The sequence below is a fragment of the Thermobia domestica genome, chromosome 5 (genome assembly GCF_964235325.1).
Source record: "Thermobia domestica chromosome 5, izTheDome1.hap1.1, whole genome shotgun sequence".
NCBI lineage: Eukaryota > Metazoa > Arthropoda > Insecta > Zygentoma > Lepismatidae > Thermobia > Thermobia domestica.
The window spans coordinates 29,954,248-29,970,620 of record NC_137458.1 but is presented as its reverse complement, the minus strand read 5'-3'; the positions used below and the strand labels follow the sequence as shown (position 1 = coordinate 29,970,620).

General features: G+C 34.5%; 1 protein-coding gene across 1 annotated transcript in view; it reads right to left on the bottom strand.

Annotated features, from left to right (window-relative positions):
• Nucleotides 1-16,373, bottom strand: part of LOC145685827 (leukocyte elastase inhibitor-like) — a 133,480-nt gene that overhangs the window by 44,432 nt on the left and 72,675 nt on the right. The window contains exon 7 of the mRNA XM_081758415.1: nt 11,666-11,845. Coding sequence (XP_081614541.1) covers nt 11,666-11,845 — 180 coding nt within the window. The remainder of the gene's footprint in view (nt 1-11,665; nt 11,846-16,373) is intronic.

The window sequence follows — 16,373 nt, the reverse complement described above, 5'->3', positions numbered from 1 at the left end:
AATTTTATTATTGTGTTGACATTCCTATTAATACTCTTTTATAACCAGGGCCGGATTAACCTATCTGGAGACCCGGGGCTAGAAAAAAAATTATGTGGCCCCTCCTGACTTCGCATACATAATACATTTCTGAAAGTATAGTAAGAAAGTTAAGGAAATACACGTAGTTCTACATCAACCATGCCATGCATTACGTGATATACGTAATGGAACTTCCCAAATATATAAAAGAAAGCAAAGTTATCATATTCTATAATATTCTATAATTACATGAGACTGCATGTACTTGATTCGATCTTCTTTATTAAAACTGATTAATGCTAATTTACTGATACGGTGGATGTAACAAACGAAGAAATTTGTTCCACATATTTATTACTTTTTTTCATATTTTATCTTATGATGACGATTGTGTCTTGTATGATTCTTTTTAGACTGCTAGTTGAGATTTTGATCAGGGTGGGGGCTCCCGGCCACTTGAAGACCCGGGTCTATAGACCCCCTAAGCCTTCTCCCCTTAATCGGGCACAGAATATAACGATGGAAGCCATTACATTGAATTTCTTGTAATATTTACTTTTGGAACGCACAAACACATTCGTAGTACCAAATTGATATAATGAAATGAAATTGCTGTTAAATCTGCTTTCTTGAAATGAAATGAAATTTTGAGTTTTACGTCCCACGGTTATGCCGGTTAGGCTAAAGGAGACGGTGATAATGAGTAATGAATAAAATGGTGGAATGAAGAAAGTGGGAGGAAACGGGAGAACCCCGAGAAAACCCACGCACACGGTGTTTGTCCACCACAAAGTTCACTTGGCGGGAGCAGGGTTTGAACCCGAGACCCCTAGCACCAGAGGTGAACGCTCTACCACTGAGCCACCGCGGAAAATCAAGAAATAAAAATAAAAGAGTTAGTAGTAGCACTGGAATCGCAAACTGATATATTGAGATTGAAGCTCGATTTTGAATTTTATACACTGTTGCCACACTTGGTACAATTGTACCAAATTCAACACTTTTTGTCATTCATCGGCCCGTTGGTACCACGCTGGCATTTTTAGCCCCTATTGTGAAAAAGTTGGTACAATTCTACCCAGTTCAGCACAATTTAACAAATACTTGTCACATTTTCAAAAGTGTCAGTAAGACTTTTCCTACATCTAACGTTACTCATACTGTGTGTTGGACTCTTAAAATGCTGTTGAACATTCATTCAGTAACGTTGCATCCCATAATACTACGAACTTCATGTGGAAAATTCGTAATTCGAACTATACCGGGAAACAAATGACGCTAGATGGGCGCATGAAGGAGAAGAGACAGAAGCAGTGTGGTGGAAATTTTAGCTTAAAATCTTAAAAACAAAAAACAAAAAAAAAAAAAAAAAAGAGCGTTGAATCAAGTGTTGGAAATTCTGAAGAAGACCAGCGTGTGCTCAAGTAAGTGTACAATTTATGTGTCAATTCAAAGATTCTACACCAAAAAATAATAGCAACGAAAAAATACATTGACGTAGTTGCCGGCTTACCGGGATAAATTGTTTACTAGGTTTACTAGTGACGACATATTGACGAAGATAACGACTTTCTTGATTTGGACTCGTGGAAGACGGGAGAAGGAAGTTTTCTAGAACTTTACCTCTTTTAGTTTCGTGTTATAGAGCCATGCATTACTCTGGTATAAAATAATGAATTCAGTCCTTTTTGTTTCAATTTGGTACTATTTTTCGGCCCACTCCGGAGCTAAGACTGTGGCAAACAGTGATTTTATATCTATTCCTATCTCTCTCTCTCTCTCTCTCTCTCTCTCTCTATATATATATATATATATATATATATATATATATATATATATATATATATATATATATATAGATAGATAGATAGATAGATACAGATAGATAAAATATTACCATCTTTCCTTTGCAGCTGTGTATGCTTTATCTTTCACTATTATTTAAAAAAAAAAACAGACACAGCGAGATTGTATTTGTAGTGTTTAGTCTTTTCTGAGTGGGACTGCTTTTCCCCTTTCCTTCGTTGTTCGTAATATGGTAGCCTACTTAAAATCTTAGATTTTATGATTGGTTCTTTCTGGAGAAAGGAGGTGTGGCAAATGATAATATTGCACGGGGCTGCAAATTGCCTAGGAGCGGTCCTGTGCGGATGTAAAACATAAGTTTACGATATCACACTTAATATGCAATATTGCAAACTAAGGACACTAAAGTATCACAAAAATCGAAAAGGAACCAAAGTTTGGAGGCTTCTACAAAAGTAACAATGTAAGTATGACGGTCGGGCAATACATATCCAAAGTATACGTTGGTGTCGAATACTACGATCATCATGATATATTTCGAACAAGTAGTAACAAAGTTACAAATAATTGAAAATTCGACTTTCTTCAAAGGATATAGACGTTCCAAATTTCGAAGAAGTGTTCAGATAAATATCACATCCAATTGCTTACATAAACTTTTCCCAACCTTTTTCAACTTGCGGCACACTCATAAATATTATTATTATTATTATTTGCAAATATAAAATAACATGTTTTTCTTTCTGTGATTACTGATCTCCTTCTCACAGAGATGAAATCTCGATCACTGGTTTTCCCCTATGCTAATTCACTATGCTTATTTTTTATTCTAATTTTAAAATAGAAAACAATTGCAATGAAATATAGGACTCAGGTTTTTAAAAATACGCTTTCTTTTTCGAAAACTGTATCCAACCTTTCCCAAAGAACGAAGATCACTAAACAACGTACGAACAAACAAATGTCTTGTACTTTTAACTTTGCTGTTTTAACGAAACCGGTGCATATTATTGTAATCACACAGCTTGCGATGCGTCGAAGTCAAAACACAGCTGTTGAACAAAGTGTTGTTCTGTCATTCATGTGCGAATGAGTGTTCTACGAACGTTCACTTGACGCGTATCGTACAAGTGCTTCCATTTCTCGGTGTTAGTATGACTCTCGTTTGAAGTGAAACATAGCAGCTAACCGTGTAAATGTGTACGAGCCGAAATACTGTCTGCTACACAGCAATACATGTAGAAGAATAATATATTACAATTACAGTAATTTTTTCCATGGTAGAAATTTATAGTAATGTGAAATACAAAAATATACATTTTTCCTATGTCTTGCAATTTGGTTGCTATAGAATTAATAATTTTTGTTCCGATTTCCTCGCGGTACACCGGTTGGGGAATGCTGGCTTACATAGTTTTCAATAGACATGAAGATCATAAAGCTGTTTACACCAATTTGATATCTCAAATCATTCGGAAGATATGAAAAAATGTCAAATTTAAAATATTACCTAAAGTGGCGTACTTGTAAAAACTTTCTAAAACATTTTTTTTATTTTTTGGTTGTATAAAATTATAATAACACTTCTTGGTTGGTACAAATACAACAGGTTTTCGAAAAAATACATAATTTTAGCAGTGTTGCAAACTTTAATAGTTTTCTTTACTATATTGTGAAGTTGTTCTTTGTGCTGTGTTGCTGTGCTCTTTGCTGTGTTGCTCTTTTACTATATTCTGCAGTGAACAAGATTAAGGGTTAAAACCACATCTCCGTCATGTGCAGTTGTTCCTTGTTACTTTGAAAGCTTAGATAATGTTTTAATTAATTGAGTAATTGGGGATGTTAGAATTGACAAGTTTTGCCCAGATTTTGTATATATAGAATTTAGTAGGGTATAAAGTATAGGATTTGATTTGGGTTGTATATAAATAAAATTGAGCATATATAAAAGAAATACATTGTGATGTTAAAGGGGTCGAAAAGGTGGGAGGGGAATAATTTTTAGGATTGGTTAATTTATTTGCATTTATTTGTAAATTTTGGTGTTTTTGATGATTTTTTTTAGTGGGTTGGTGTTTGTTTATCTTTTTTGGTTCACTGCGCGTTTAAGTAGTTATGAATTAAGTGTTAGTGAAATTTGGATAGGAAAATTAGTGTTGCGAAGATAGTAAATTTAATTAAAATTGAAATGTTTTTTTAACGAATTATTTATTGTAGTAGATAGCTATAATGTTAGCTAAAACCAGGTGTTTTTTTAGGTTAGAGCAAGGTAAACTTTTTGTAAATTTGGAATTGTAGCTTGTGTTTTTATACGTCTATTTGTTTTTATTTAAACCGGACTACCCTTTTTAAAAGTTTGTTAATGGTTTTTGTTTGATGTTATTTTTGGGTTGTTGATTATTTTTTTAATTTTGATGAAAAGTACGTTCTTATAGATTAACCAAAGGTGAGGTTAGGGAAATAATTTGTTGTTTTTATTGATTAAGAAATTATATGCATAGAAGGAATAAACAGACAGCAAGAAAATTTATTTGTAGGAAAAGTAAATGAATTTAGAAAAAAAAACGAAAAATGATTGAACATTAAATAAATGATGATATTTTTTTACTGTATAGAATTTTAAAATAAAATGTCCCAAATTCGAAATAAAATGTTTCATTATGTGTCCAAATACACATATCTTCAGCATATCTCCAGAACGGTTTGACATATCAAATTGCTGTAAACGGCATTGTAATATTCACATTCATTGAAAACTGTCTATATAATTGGATAAGGTACTTATCCAAGGAGAGTTTCGAAATAAGGACTTTCTAAAAAAAAGATCAAATTTTCAATTCCTTTTAAGCTCGTTCCTATTCATTCGAAATCCATCATATCATGATTATAGTATTAGATAATAAAATACTTTTGGTGTGCACTGTCGGATTCTCTCACTTGCGTTATCACTGCTGTAGAGGCCACTAAAATTGGAATGTTTGTAATACTATAGCGCCCTTAGTTTGCAACACTGAATAATAAATGTAACATTTTAAGTTTTCGTTTAGCATGTAGATTTGGAACGTCTAATAACCTGATATAGTGTCTTTTGAAAATTTAAAACTTTGTGTTGAATTAGAAACTCTGTTAGCCTTGTGGTATTGGAAGGTAAGCCAGACGATATTTGCATGGTACAAAATTTCAGCGTTTTTTGTGCATTACTTTACAAATTATAAGAGCATATCAAGATAAATGGTCCACCCTACATAGTATACAATATGCAACTCATCTATACAATCGGTTAAAATATTCACTTTTTGCGAAATTGAAACATGTAACTCTGATAAAATTATTTACATTGAGTTCCTGTCAAGTAAGGAAGATGAAAGTTGGTATATAAACTCTTCATTAAAGAAAAGCGGACCTGTGATCCAATATTTTTTTTAGAATTCCTGTTTTAGATATCAGGCAGATGTTGTCCATCACTCTCCATATACTCCATTAATCGAACTCGGAAGTTCTGTTCAACTCTTTCTAGGGCATTGACAGCTTGACGAATGTTTTCTGAGGTTATCAGAGTTCCAATAGCGCATGTTCTGCTTATGTACCCACATGCTCAAAAAAATTGCACGTATACCGCAACTCACGAGTTTTTGCATTTATTCCATTTTCCATACGTTTATGGGTAAAATCCAGTTATTAGTAAGTGGAGATAATAGAAAGCAGTCTGTCTAAGCGTCTAAGGAAATATTTCTCAAAAATATAATAAAATAATAAAAATATAAGCAAAAAACAAAATTATGCTCGGTTTTGTGTACACTGGCAATCATGCTTTCGAGGGATTTTTGCATTAGCAGAGCACGATTGCAGGGAATTTCAATTTTCAATTGGTGGAGTTGGATCAAGGAACTGAAAGTGGAGTAAAATATTGCATTTATTGGTTTAAGCCTAGTGTCTAGATGGTCTGCCAAATATAAATTAGCTTCTGTAACAACATGTACGAAAATATAGAAACAAACAGGAAAACTCTTGTCTTGAGGTTCGAAGTGATACGCACCATGGCTATGAGCATTTATTTGTTAGGAAAAAGACAGCAATCACGAAGTAGTCTTCGTGGTTAGATGGGTAGAGTGGCGAACTGATAGTTCTTATATCATTTTGACACCAGATGGAATCCCATCCCATATTTTTTTTACAAAACATTATATCAAATGTATGATTGTCATGATAATAACAACAGAAACAATATAATAACGTAATGACTTATTGAGAGTGTCCTTTAACAGACGTATCTATTCAGGATTAGAGTACTATTGGTAACAGCGACTGTTTTCAGTTTACTCCTCCCCTCGCGGGTTTTGCACAGCAGACGAACTTCAACTCATTTGTTTGTGTCAGGAACAAAAAAATATACGCGACTTGCAGTAGAGTAACCAGATTCTGAAAGCGAAAAGTAGGACAGTAATATAATAGTATATTGTACTTTACTGCGTCGGCAGTACCCGTGTTCTTATTCATTTAACGTTAACTTTAAAGTTAATCATTCATTTTCGTTACAAAGAAAAGCACTGAACAAAAATATTCGGGAATTCAACACAACTCCAAATGTTTTGATGCATGACAACGGTTATTTATTTTTATGATCGTACAGTGAAACTTCGTGTAGGTATTTTTTTTATCGATTTAAAGAAAACTTTAAATGTTTAAATTTAAAGCTGTTAACAGTTATCACCTGTGCACCACGGGCAACAATCTCCCAGTAATTCTTTGTTGTTGCCTTTGTTTCAGCACGAAAGTTGGGCCACCGCGGACCGTCGCCGCGAGACCGCCAATTTTTGGCGAGATGTCGCTAGTCGCCCATCGGTGGTCTACCGATTCTTAGGGCATGGGGATATGTATCTAATTACATACACACCTATAGAACGGATACAACAAACTTGGAATATATTGTTTGTTCAAAGAAAATCACACACGCGACTCTGCACGGAAGAGCCATGTGTATGGATTTCCATACACATGGCAGTCAACGAGTTAAGAAATGTATAATAGTAAGAATTAATAATAATAATAATAATAATAATAATAATAATAATAATAATAATAATAATAATAATAATAAACAGAAAATGAAACGATCATTCACAGAATTTATAAACATAGCAGAAGAAGACAATCGCCAATGTCATCATGAGAGCCAGCTTGTACGGGATGTGAATGATGACTATGCACCATTACCTCAAACTGAACTCCATGTGTTATGTAGCAATGTTTCATGTATGTCTAATAACAAAAGCCTCACATCTAAATGACCATTGCCAACCACGTCATTTGCGTCATTATATCCATTGCCACACAGTGACACATCATCTCCTGCTACTACGGGAAGAAAACGTTAAATTGCTACTGTTCTTAATTCTGATTGCTATATAAATGAAAACAGGAAAGGAAAAATTGGAAAGTCACAAACACTTAAAAATATTGCAGGACAGGACCATATCATCATTTGCAATTCGTAACAAAATCAATTATTGCGATGTCTGTAATGGGCACTATCACGCAGAAGAAAACGGACTTGAATGGATACAGCATATCAGATTAGCACTGTGGTATTCATGTTTCGTGCGTATCTGCCGAAGACATGATCATCGCCGTCTGTGATCAGTGCCACAAATAAGATAGTATTACTTCTTATGATAGTGTTTTGTTTGTAACTGTTCATATTATACCAACACAAGAGTTTGTAGACAGTTCAGATGCTCCACACCTATGTCAGGAGCTATAATACTTGAAAGAAGGCTTTTGAACTACGTTTATGATTTATTAATACAGGGAAAATACTTCAGCGGCAACAAAAGTTCGTTTTTTGTATTACAAAGAGGAAAAAATAAATTTACGTTTCCTTTCATATAAATTTCTTCATAATTTCTTGTTATTTTCGTGATGTACGTTTGAAGTATTGGTTCATTCTATGATTTCATAATGTGGTTGTATATTAGGGTGTAGGATATTTGATGTATTGCTCGTTAGTAGTTTTACATTTTGGTTTGAAAATGTAATTACACACTGTGCGCATATTACCGCAGCGTCGGGAAATATGCGCCCTTACCACCCCTTACCATATTTTGATGTATGATGCCTTTCTGTAAACACTTTTCTTCATCCTTTCTAATGGTATTATTTACGGAGGTGTTAAACCTTGCAACTGCATACTAATTTTTGGGTTTACTTTTTTCACCTGTGCCTGAGATCTTATTTTATCCTTAGGGGCGCATATTCGACGCAATGACCTTATCCTTGATATCTTCCTTTTATTGTATGCTTTGTTTGAGTGACTGATTTATTTGGTTTGGTTTATTTAACACTCCTTTTATGCGTCAATTTGTCATCTATACCGTAACGTGGGATTCGGATTTCGTACAATGCACTTAAGCCGTTTTAGCACAAAATACACATGAAAATTTTTCTTTCGATTTCCTTAGGAATGTTGCGAATGCTAAGATTTTTAAACTATATTTTAAAAATAATACACATCGACACACAAGATGATAATCTGAAACCTAGGAAATATATTGAATTGCTTTTAATTTGTTCTCATGCTACCAAAACAGTACTTACGCTTCTTTTTATTCCACCCTTAAGCATTTCATACTATTGTCTGTTCTAGGATGATAGAGTTGTAGTTCATGTACATTCCAGCTTTGAAAATACAGTAGAGGTTCGCTTATCCGATATAAGCAGGCAGGCAGAACGCCAAGTAATATGGATGTGTTAAGATAAGACATATTAAAAGTAAAACTATAAAATAATTTTACATATTACGCATTTAATAATCATGTTTTATACCAAATAAATGCACTACACTGAATCAGGGACGTATCCGGCGTGAAGTCCTGGCGACTGTACCCCTCCGAAACTCAAGCACCTTTTTTTAATAAACTTGCTTTTACCCTTTTGAGTTTCTTTTATGTTAGTTTATTTTGAGCCAGTGTCCAGATTTTGTACAGTGTGCTGTTGTCTTGTTATAATTCTAAGAAAAGACTTTAATCTCGTTGTTCCCAGGTGAAATTAAAGAACAGTTTTAAATAGGATTAAAATTTTATTTATAAATTTATTGTATTAGAGCGATATACTCATTGCCTTCTTGCTACTTTGTTATGTAATATACGTAGCAGACAGTTTTCCTTAGTTATAGTATCTTTTGAAAATATGTTTGATTTTGTTTGTGCTACAATGCAGTTTGTTCAAAGTAAACCGGTTTATAAATGAAAAGTACGAAAAGGTTTAAGAGAAATGCAGAACTGTTGCATTCTTCTTCTTCTTCTTGTTATTATTATTATTATTATTATTATTATTATTATTATTATTATTATTGATATTTTAAAGATATTTTGAAAACATTAGAATTACGTGCTTACGCTGATTCGTGTTGGGCCCCCTCCGAAAAGAAAACCGGGATACGTGTGTGCACTGAATAATAGACATATTAGTTATGGTGTAGACGGGGGCGCTAGACGATAGACTTCAGAGCATCAAAAGATAGATTAAGATAGATTAAGAACACATCAGTTCTTGTCGCTTGATGGTATTCTTTATCTGTAATGTTATGTCAGATAATACGGTATGTGGAACAAACGAAGGTCGGATAAGCGAGACCATGGTGTATTAGTGTTTCAACCACCCTAAACTGTAAAATATTTTCATAAAATTATATTTCACACCCTAGATAAATTTGTGGGTATGATCGCACACCTTGCCTTATAAAGTACAGTCTCATAAAGAAAATATATATATTATCTAAACGCTAAAGAGAAAATAAACTCAATAAAATGCTATAGTTTTTTTTATTTTTAAGTAATGGCAAACTTGTCCATTTCATCACGATAAATCAAGTCTGCTACTAAGATGTCTGTTTCTGTCTCTCTCTCTCTCTCTCTCTTTATATATATATATATATATATATATATATATATATATATATATATATATATATATATATATATATATATATATATATATATCCTTCACACTTTGTTGGAGACAAAATTTTTCTTTTTCCAAGAAAAAATGAGAGAAGCTATACCACAGCATCAACTCTAAACAATAGCTATTAGCGATAGTACTCTAATCCTGGATAAATACGTCATTAAAGGAAAATATCAGTAAGTTATTTCGTTATTATAATGCTTCGGTTCTTATTGACATGAAAACTATACGCTTCGTATAATGTTTTGTGAAAAAGAAAAAAATGGGATGTGATGGAGCGGGATACGAAATGGTGTCAAAATAGTATAAAAACTACCAGTCCGCCAATCTACTCACCTAACTACGATGACTATTTTCTGTTTGTTCTCTTTTTCTTAACGAATAAATGCTCATAGCCATGGTGCGTATCACTTCGAACCTCAAGACAAGAGTTTTCCTGTTTGTTTCTATATTTCCGTACGACATTTTGTTACAGAAGCTAATTTATGTTTGGCAGACCATCCAGACACTAAGTTTAAACCAGGAAATGCAATATTTTACTCCACTTTCAGTTCCTTAATCCAACTCCACCAATTAAAAATTGAAATTCCCTGCGCAATCGTGCTCTGCTACTGCAAAAATCCCTCGAAAGCATGATTGCCAGTATACATAAAACCGAGTATAATTTTGTTTTCTGCTTATATTTGTATTATTATATTTTTTGGAAATATCTCCTTAGATGAATTGTTTTCTATTATCTCCACTTAGTAATAACAGAATTTTATCCGTAAACGTAAGGAAAATGGAATAAATGCTAAAAATCGTGAGTTACAGTATATGCGCATTTTTTTTTTTTTATCATAGGGGTACATATCCCGAAAGATAGAAGCGCCTCATATTCATTTTGTCGAGGAACAAACTCGAGTGGTGGCCACGCGTAGCGTTGTCGCTAACGCTCTCGTCTTCAGTGCGAGCAGTCCCGGGTTCGATTCCCGGTGGGGTCAATCGGTCGAAAAAGTGTAAAAAGCTTTTTCAGGCAGGCCAGTCATCCTGCATTTTCCTTATTTATACCAGGTAAATGCTGAGGTAGTACGTAACATACATTTCTTCTTTTCACACAGCTTCTTTTCTTCCCCAATCCTTTCTTCCTTCCATTTCCTCGGATGCTGCGACCGCCGAGAGACGCGATTCCTCATACGTGACGGGCTAAATGGCTATTAATGCTGAAAGCCCAGAAATATAAATCCTAATCCTAACAAAATTGCGTGGACTAAGTTCGTGCACCACAGCCAATTGGTAGGACTGAAAGTTTAGTTCTTTGTTAAAGATTCGTCTCATAGAATGAGCAGACAACCCAACAGCAGCTGCATGCTTGGGAGCAGAGCGCTGAGGGTATTACAAACCAGAAAGCCATGTCAATGTCAATGTTTCTGGTTGACCTTTCTGTTCATGGAAGCCCAGGGTGTTTTTCTTCTCATCACCAGTCTGTATGTGGTTGTTTACCCATGAAACAATCAACTACCGGCCAGGAACACAACCACGGGGCGCAATATTGAAATGGGTACGGAATGCACGATAATTGAGCGACTCTTGAATGTGCCTATCCTGCCTCACACTCCTCAGAGCAACAATCACTTCATGGCCCAAAATTCAAATAAGTTGCTCTGCCCCATCCTGTAGTACCTACCTCAAGCTGGGCTTTGTCATGTCACTTTGATTAAAAGCTCTATCCTAAGAAGTAGTGTTGTTCAAAATAGAGTATCTAATTTGATTTTATCAGTTCACTTTCATTAAAATGCATATCCTAAGAAATTTCAAATATTTTCCATATAATTATTATTTCGGTGCGAAGAGCGGGCACTTCAGCTAGTATTTTATATTAAGATTATTCGCTTACCTTCTTCAAAGGTTCATTCAATTGCAAAGTACTCTTGATGTTAAACTTAGGAAAGTATACATCAACTAGTCGTTCCGTCATGGTGTTCATAACGTCATCTACGGACGTAAATTTCGAAAGCAGATCATCAACAGTTGACTCTTCAGAAGGGAGTAAGACCAGCATATAGAATTTCTCTTGCTGTAGAGGAAAATGAATACATTATTAGTTATTATACCTACCTACCTTATCTATCTATCTATATCTATACCGTGTGTAATTCAAGTTCAAAGCATAGACCGTGTGAGTTTAGATATGAAAATATAGAAAGTACGGGTGTCCAAAATTTTCTGGAATCCGGATACGGAAAATTTACTTTCCTGATTTCGAAAAATTCTGAAATTGGGAAAAATTCCCGTATTCGGAAAAATTTCGGAGCATTTCCGAATTCTGGATTTTTTTCAAAATCCGGGTTTCTCTAAATTTCGAGTTTTTTCCGAATTACGGATTTTTTCCGAAGTCCTGATTTTTCCGAATTCCGGAATTTTTCCGATCTTACTTTCCGGATTCCGGAATGTAAAAATTCCGTAATTGGCCATCCCTAATACAAAGAAAGGAAAGTTGTTGGAAATTGGTAGTTTTCAGTCGAAATTGGTGGAATTTTCCCAATCGCACCGTCTCTTTAGATTTCACACTTGTAAGGTGTCCAATGTTATATGAAAAGGCAACGTTATCAGTTCCGGAGTCTGCTTCCTTGGGTCCTCATTACTCCAACAATACAGCATTGCTGGTAAACTGTTTTGAAATGTTTTAGAATCCTTCACACAATAATGTGCACTTACTGCAGGTCATTGTTGCGTACCGTAAGAACTTCCTGGCTGTACTGGAGATTACCTTCTGATGAAGGCTTACCTTATACATGTAGAAAGTTCAGTTAGATATGTAATAAGACTTCAGATGGGTATAATCAGGGTTGAAAAAAAAGTTTTTTTTAAAAAAAACAAAAAGAACGTTTTTGGGTTTAAAACATGTTTTTTGTTTAAAATGTTTTAAACGTTTAAAAAAAGTACTTTGTTTTAAACAAAAAAAAAACATGTTTAAAATGTTTATTTTGTTTAAAACAATAATATAAATAGGCATATATATTACATTTTTACACTCTTAGGTATTGCTTGCCATCTATATTCAACCGCTAGATCAAATTTCGGGATCTTCCCTAATCTCGGTCCGCCCAAATGTTCAATTCCGGAGAAAGAAATCGGGATTTTCCCAATCTCCGTTCACGGAATATGTAGTTTAGTTTCTTTGTGTTACGTTCTACTGGTCGTCTGCATTCTTAATCTTTAAACGCCTATTGACGCAACTGCTGTGTCAGGGCTTTAAATCTCAATGGCTCAGTCTTAAACCTCAAATTAAGGCTGGGAGATGATTTTGGTACCAATTTATTCCTGAAAGATGCAGCTTTGCTGGTGTGCATTTTATGTATATGACAGGAGGGTAAATATCGTGTTTTTTTTTTTTTTTTTTTGTTTTTTAACAGTTTTTGGAGGGCCATTCCCCCTCTTGGGGGATAGATTCATAAAAATTGTTACGTGAAGCAATGAAGTAGGCCACTACATGGTAATATCGTGTATTTGTACTTCTTGTTTATATGGGGTAGCAGGGAGAGGACAAAGTTACAATTTTTGGAGTTTTTGACGTAAGTTTTTTGACGTAAATTACATTTATTTTTACAACAAACATCAATAGCTCAGTCCTTAATTAAGCTAGAAAAACGATTTGGTACCAAAGTATTTTTGAGGGATGAAGCTTTCCGTCAGTCGTATTTTATGTATATCTGGGGTACATATGTACGGCCGAGAAAGGGAGGATGAACTTCGTTTTTTAATTTTTCATCAATTTTTTTCATCAGTTTTTGGCGGGTATTCCTCCCCCCTTTGTGGTACATCCATAAAAATTAGTATGTGAAGCAATGAGGTAGTCCCCTACATGATAGTAACCTGTATGTGTACTTGTTGTTTATAGAGGAAGAGGGGGTCAAATTTGGTTAATTTACATTTATTTTCGGGACGGTCCAATATAACACAAGATATATTTCACTTAAGTGGTCTAGAAGCATAATTCTTGTTCGTATACATGATGTGTGCAACAAAAATGATTTGCATATGGACGTGGTACTATAGTGGAGGAGGGGAGAGAATGTCTAATTCAATGAATGTTTTCTACGCATAATTTTTTTTCTTTGAAAATATTTCCTACATAAAACGAATTTATTACGTAATGGGAGCAATGGCTACCATTTCTTATATTATTGTCACAAGTTTGTGGCCTACACATTCATCATTTTGTCAGCGTAAGGTGACTGCAAGGGTTGCCAAGGCCCCGCAAAGTCAATATTTTCATATTTTTAATGATTTTTATGTCTGTTCTTTTTCTACGAATACGGCCGGAATTTCACGAATGTTACCTCATTGGAATGTGTGGTCTATAAGGTTTCCAATGGTGTATAACTCATGACTCTGTGATAATTAGGGGGTCACCAGAGCCCCGAAAGTGAGAGCCTACCATTTTGTTAAAATCCCTGGCGGGCGTCTATGTGTTGTTATGCCGTAGACATTAATCATTATTAGCTACCCATGTTGCAGATAGAGATGTATCTTGTCCAAATCATCTTATACTGTTTAGTTAAAATATGTCATTTGCTCCTTGTAGGCTAGTCACTGCTCTTTTCTATGAGTTGTATTTTATTTTTCAGAGCATTTCTTCTAGCTTATGATGTGAGAACTCTTCATTATTATGGAAATGATAGTGATCAAAATATACCCAAGTTTTGAATTTGTGAATTTGAATTTTGCAATAGTGTATAGTGTGTTTAATCTCCGTTATTCTTGGAAATTAAGAAATGTTGAAATACTTCATTTGATTTTCTGTTGGTTTAGTTATACGCACGTCGATGGCAGAATTGCGTTCAGTAATTGCTGGTATAATAAGAATATAACTCTGCTTGTAATTTACTCCATTCACAAATCCTGCGAAGGATGGGTTGTTTGTTAGAAAATTAAATTAACTTACTCAATCTGATATTTTAGTTGTTTTAAACATGTTCAACCACCATCGAAAAAAAAAAAAACACGTTTAAAACAATTTGTTTAAAACCCTTAAAACAAACTGAATAAAACAACAGCCCTCGTTTTAAACATGTTTTAAACACTTGTTTTAAACATTTTGTTTTAAACATATCAACCCTGGGTATAATACACTCTATATCAATAATTAGCGGCAGCAGAAGCAGGTTGAGGACTGTTTGTTGCATGCGCGCCAAAGGTTCGTCATAACAGTTATACTTTCTCAACAACAATCTACAAGATAGCAGTCTTACACACACATGTGGCAGAGAGCGCCTGCACATGGAAAGCAGTAAATGCAGTTGACTTTGCGCGGTTTGCGGTCCGTTCACTTCGGGCGAAGTAACTGAGCGCTCCGCTCAGCAACTTGGCAACAGCCGTCGGAACAAGGCTAGATGGCGGAAAGAATCATTGTGACGCAGACAAAATGGATGTTGAAGCGTCGTTTTGCCAGCATCGTGGATGACAGCGACGTGGAAATTTAGTTTAAGACCTTAATAGTAAGTTAACCATTGCAGGCTTGTACTGTTCTGGTACTGGTCGCAAGCTACATTAATGAATCATAACGCTAACTCTCATTTGATTACAGTTCAGTATCTCCAAACAAACTAGTTTGCTCTATAACCATTGGTTACATAAAATTAAGAGACTCTACTGCTGTGAAGTTGTCGTCCAACTGTTCGCCTCTTGACCGATAAACTGTTACACATCGTTAATCATTGAATGAATCTGTTTTTTGCAAGAATGTATATGTGAATATATGAATGTATTATTCGAAGCTTAGCGCATTTTTCCCCATCTGAGTTGGAATGCTCAGTTTCTTTGAACACTGAGGCATCCATAGCGCCACAGACCTGCTTATTTACTTATTTCAATTTAACACATATTCGGTCTGAAATGTTAGTAGAAAATATACATATATCCATCTCTAAAGCCACTCAAATTTCTATTATCCAGTTTAATTAGACTAATTTTTTATTCTCGTAATTTGATTGGTTATATAGTCAAAATCAATATCACACGAAGATTTCAACATCAAAGTCACATTAGTATCATTTAGAAAACACGACGAATCCATAGGTTTATTTATTATGATAGTTGCCCAGGGTGGGCTTGTCATAGAAAACTACTTAGACCCTATTACAGCCATTACTTATCACTTTCAAAATGTAATTACGGTCACTGAGATGAATAACACTATTTAGTTTTTGGAGATTCACACGTAGCAAAAGGGAAATAGGGATATGATTGCATAGTAGAATTCCAGTTTATGGATATACTAGATATTAATCATGAGTTACGATAACCTGCCTTTTTACTCATGCACCATGCAATTGGTGAGGTAATACATAGGTGTTAGATACACATGTACGTTGGATTACATCACAAGGACAAGGATGACATTTAAGTACAAGGCGGTATACTCTACGTCTACATTTTATTTTAATCGAATTCATGAAACTATAGCAACGACTACAGTGGGTCAACTAGCGATGATAAACTGTCCCTTGATATATGACGAAAGTATATAACCCTATAAATTATAACTTGCAACATCTCGTGTAAAACCAAGGGGATATCTAGATAACATCTCTAAGTTTGAA